The sequence below is a fragment of the Caenorhabditis briggsae genome (genome assembly GCF_000004555.2).
Source record: "Caenorhabditis briggsae complete genome, chrX, whole genome shotgun sequence".
NCBI lineage: Eukaryota > Metazoa > Nematoda > Chromadorea > Rhabditida > Rhabditidae > Caenorhabditis > Caenorhabditis briggsae.
The window spans coordinates 17286558-17291991 of record NC_013491.2 but is presented as its reverse complement, the minus strand read 5'-3'; the positions used below and the strand labels follow the sequence as shown (position 1 = coordinate 17291991).

Below are 5434 nucleotides of genomic sequence, written 5' to 3'. Positions count from 1 at the left end.
AAGCCCCGCCCGAAAAAATGGAAAAGCCTCCTTCAATTGAATTGTCATCCGGAGTGATTTAGACCTACAGAGCCAAACATTTTCAAGCCAATTTGATCTTGCCCTTTGGGAAACCTTTTTCTGGGGGGAAAAACGCGTTACTCGATTTATTTATGATTAGAGCGGTTTTTCTGTTGAATGATAAACTCATAAATCTCGATTTCTATAAGAGATATCAAAAAGTGGCCAACGAACAAAATGTTAAAGCAATATCAAAAATATTTCATTAGTCAACTTTATTCAGGTATCTCTTGCAGGGATCAAGATAAAAAAACTCAAATTTGAAAGTTAGCAGGGTCAGCCTATTGTATGTTTACGGTACATATTTTTTTGTACAAAGCATCCTATTTTTTGTACAAAGCATCACGAAAATTTTTCAAAAAAATATTGGATTCATCTAATTTGCAAAACATTGGAGTAAGATTATACCCCAACACTTTTTCTGTATTAGCGTTTCTTTCCCACCACCGAATCTGGGTAGTAGGATAAGTAGCGTGCTTTGTTGACAAATAAAAGGATTCACTGCCGCATTGTTGATGTTCTTCTAACGAAATTAGTGAAAACCATTCCTGAATGATTTGGTATGTGTAATTGGATACACTTTGGTTTTGGAAGAAGATGACACATGACATATTTCGTTCTTTTCTAACTGTTTCTTTGTTTTGTGTTCTCGAAAGAAAAACATCAACTTTTCAAATCATCTGCTCACATCAGGTTCTTACCGTATCACCTTACCTGCATCGACAAATTTTTACACTCGGAAATTATATATTTGTTCCCTACCAACCTAGAAACTTTTTATTCTTACAAGTCATCTTTCCAACAGTTTCGCGCACTATCCTATCTACAATCTCTCTATGTTCATCTATCTCGCCGTGTTCTTGGGCAGACGACGAGATGAAGAGATAACGTATCGGGCTTCGTCGAAGTCGTCGGCAATTGTTTCTTTTTTGATATCGCGTATTGCAGAAAAACCAAACCAAAACCTTATCGAGACTACCGAAAAAAAGATAACAGAGAAATTGTTAGGCGTGTTTCATCATGCACTCAAAAACAGCAAAAATTACAACAATACATCGAAAAGAAAGTTTGTCAAAAATCCAAAACTGATCACAAACTTCCAGAAATCGAAAACAATGGGAAACTGAAATGTCTAGATTCTATTAGCACACCGCTATTCATCTTTTATTCTGCCGAGAGTAAATATCCGATTACCCGTCGTGATGCGATGAAGATAGAAGTGATGATAATTTGTTTGCCAGCGTATCGATCCGGCCTAAACTTTTCAAGGTGAACCGTATTTTTGAAACTTTCCAATACTATTTTTGCGGCGGAATACATGGTTTTTTTGAACTTTCAAATGCAAAATTTTCCTATTTTATTTATACTCAATGTCATTTTGTTTATTTGTTGATTCTCTACTGTAAATTGATTCAATCAAAAATTTAAAACAAAAACATATACCGTAAAACCTGAATAAGAAGGGCCGGCTCTTCTATTGTTCCAAGGTACCTCCGGAGGGCCCTTCTATTACAGGTGCTCTTCAATTAGAGGGGGCCCTTCTATTCTTCCGGCCAGTTTTTTCCAAAATTTAGTATCGAAAAATTCGACGAAGTTTCGTTCAAAATTCATGAAAATCTGCTCATTTCTTCGAAATTTAGCAAGATTTTAATCGAAAAACAGAGTTTCAACAAATTTTTATTAAATTGTAGAGCTCTCGGAATATTTTACACTGAAAAAGTTCGGAAATTTTCTGATTTCAAAACAAATTTGAAAGGGGTCCTTTTTCACAGAGGGCCCTTCTATCACGGGTGCCCTTCTATTACAGGGGGCCCTTCTATTTTTCCAAATCCCTCTCGGAGGGCCCTTCTATCAGAGGGGCCCTTCTAATACAGATTTTACGGTATGTATGAGGCTCAGAAAATGGCCCTCACAAGGCCGGCATTTTTTTAAACGAGGTGTCAGTCTTAAATTTTTTGTTAAGGTATTGAAACTTTGAGTTTTCAATTATGCGTTTCGCTAATATTCAGAGCCACACTATCTTCATTTATAGATGAGTTAGTCTCCAAAGATTTGGTACGATTTAACTATCTGCACTTTAGTGTGCTAACACGTGTTTTGCATACTTATAAAACCAAAATCAAGGGCTTAGCCACGGAGCGAGGGGTGTTTTTCGGAAAAAAAACCCAAATTCTCAATTTCCTAAGATTCGATCATAAGATACTAATGTCCTCAAATCCTAAGATCCTTATATTCCGAGCTCTGGGATCCCAAAATCCCAAGATCTCAGTATTCCAAGATACCAGTATCCCCAAATCCCAGTTTCCCTAGATTCCAAAATCCCAAGATTCCAAGTTACAAAGATCTGACCTGTAAACTTTATTTTTTTGAACTCACTCATATGACAATTATTACTATTGTATTACTTCAAAAATAAGGTGCTAAGATGCCACATTTCTGAATAATAACGTCAAATAATGAGGTGTGACCTCCTGTTTCTGACAAATAACACTACCTTGAGAAAATACGGACAGCTAGTCTGTAGACAAATACTTGAGCAATCTTCTTCTAAAACCCATTGAACTGCTCTAGCAAATTTTTGAATTCAAAAATTTCCCAAAATAATGATCATTCTTTTTTCTGCTAAAATAACATTTTTAATGACCTATAGAGACATTTCTCATCCATCATCGATTAACCCACAGACACATCCCACCCTAATCCTTATCTTGACAGATGATGGATACCATCTTTGTCAAGATGACGTCAGCACACCGTATCCTTGAACCTTTCTAATTCTTCATTCTGCATCTTTGCACTGGGCAGTCTTAATGCCACACACAGACAGGCACACACAACGGAACCTCTTCATCAGATGACAACGCAGCAGTTGTTCTGTTGACCGCCCGGCGCACTGTTTGGTTGGGAAAGAGTGCTGACCGCCTGCTGTTTCTGTGAAAGAAAGGGTCCGCTGTTTTTTCTCAAGAGTGGTGATGTGAGATGATTTGTGTAGCTATGCAAATGGAATTGGTCACCTAGGGTTGTTGAATGGGAAGGAACTGTAGTATTGCAAACGGCAAACGGAAGACGTCAACACTACTTCTTAAAAATCTGGGTCTGCTGTGAATTAAGCTATCAAATCAATATCCAAAGCATTTGAAAAAATTTTAATATTTTTGAAAATTTCAAAACTTTCGAAATTAAAAATTTTTCGCACAACTACGGTACCGGCATATGAAGCGTGCAAATACAGTACGGTATTCAGTATAGAAATATGTATTTTCCAATTGATTTTGGCCGTTTTGACCATTTCCAGAAGCGTGGGGCTCGGCTGTCTAGTATCTGATAACTTTGAAAACTTTGAACGCTCTGAAACAGACCTAGATTTGAAAATTTGCATCCATGGAATTTTATGAGAATTCCTAGTTTTGAGCCATCTGCCCATTTCCGATCAACACCCTTTTTTGCCTGCTTTGATGCTGAAAACAAGAAAACATGTGTCTTTCAGAGATCAATTAAGATGGAAAACTAGAAATTCTCGAAAAATTCTACGACCGCAAAGTTTCCAATCTAGGTCTGTGTTACATTTTCCAAAATTTTCAAAACGCCGCGAAACGTGACATCCGAGCTCCGGACTTTTGGAAAAACTGAAAAACAACTGAAAATAGCGTTTTTGTATATTTCGCTGACCGGTACTGTATATATCGTTTCGCATTCGCAAAATCAAAGATTTCAAATACTTCTTCTGCGACTTTGAAACCCCCATTTTCCGAATTTTCCGGTTTCCACGATTTTGCTTAAATGGTGATGTAATGTTCACTAAATATCCCTATCTGAAGGAAAAAATCCAAAAAGCTTGCCCAGACAAATCGTCATATCCGTGTGAATATTATACCCCATAAATTCTCTAGTAGCACCCCTCTATTCAGAAGCTATCAAATCAAGTAATTGAGGAAGTCAATTACATTGTCTACCTTGTAGTTTTTTTTGGTCCCACTATCCCGACCGGCATTCTTGCTCCGCCTTCCTTTATTACTTTTGATGAGTAGAGAAAAGAGAGATAGAGCGACCGCCGGTTTTTGGCTCGCCCTCTTAAACATTCGGGGCCGCGTGGGGTCAACCAAACGACAACTATGAGTACTGGGAGAGAGAGAGAGAGAGAAACTGGACCGTTCCCTTTCCTCTCGTATTCCGTTTTACACACGGGGTGGCCTGCCTGTGTCTCATTTCTTTTTCCCGTCTCTCCCCACCACAAATCCGCCTTGTTCTTTGTATTTGTGTAGGACCTCTTCCTCCAGAGTATAATTAGGTCATTCGCTCTCGACCTACTGTCTGTACCCTACGTTGCTTTCGCAGAGATCCGTCTATTCAGTTATGGTCCCTTCCCGCCTTTTTTCAGCCCCGCCCCCTTCTGCAGGTGACCAGCAAACTCAATTGGTACCATAACATAACTATCGTGTCACTCGTTCTGTCGACAGCCCATTCAGTATTTTTACTGATGTTCATCTTTCTTCGAACTGGTTTCCTTTTCAAAAAAATTCCTCATTAAAGTATTTGAAACCCAACCCAACCCCATTCCAAATTATGTCTAACTACCTCAACCTCTTTTTTTCAACATTTTTTTCAACACACGTCCTCAACCTCAGTCTCTAAAATTTACAGTGTATCTCTCCGCACGAATTCCAGTGAATTCGTTCCCGGAAATACGTCAAACGACAGTGATGGCGCGGGAACTGAATGGTCTCTACTTGTCGAATCCATCAATGGATTCTCAACAACACCAAAGAGCGTTCTCACTTCACGACTTCCCGCCAATTTCAGGTAAGTATAAATAGGGACGGGTGGAAACCAATAGTTTATTACCTTGCTTGATTCATCACTTGGTCTGATAGTAATTAAGATTACTGTAATTAGGGCGTTCCCTTAGGATTACGGTCATAAGTTATGATTACGGTAACCAATTATGGCTACTGTAGGTATTAGAACAAGAGATTGTTATTAGTCGGCATCTTTATACATTCTCGATGTGACATGTACCATCTGCCACGTCGGTTCCCTGTAGACAATTATTATGTCATACGGTAATATTATTGTTTTGATATTATCTTGAGTAGTTAGATCAAGTTTGAATAGGAATTATATTTCATTGGATTAATTACCGTATTTGCTCTAATGGAATCCCACGTGCACTTTAAGCTCGATTAACTCGATTTCTATAAGAGATGACAAAAATCTGTATACTGATAAAATGTTTGTCATAGTACCACTAATATTTTATCAGTTGATTGATTTTTGGTATCTTTCATATTATAGAAACCAAGATAATTGGGCTCTTTAGAACAGGGGGTCCCATGAGAAAAGGGGGGGGGGCATGAGAAAAGGGGGGGGGGCATGA

General features: G+C 38.3%; 1 protein-coding gene across 1 annotated transcript in view; it reads left to right on the top strand.

Moving 5' to 3' along the window:
• Positions 1 to 4760: 4760 nt before the first annotated feature.
• Positions 4761 to 5434, top strand: part of CBG05318 — a gene marked incomplete at both ends in the record, with an annotated part of 5696 nt that continues 5022 nt past the window's right edge. The window contains one exon of the mRNA XM_002645555.1: positions 4761 to 4860. Coding sequence (XP_002645601.1) covers positions 4761 to 4860 — 100 coding nt within the window. The remainder of the gene's footprint in view (positions 4861 to 5434) is intronic.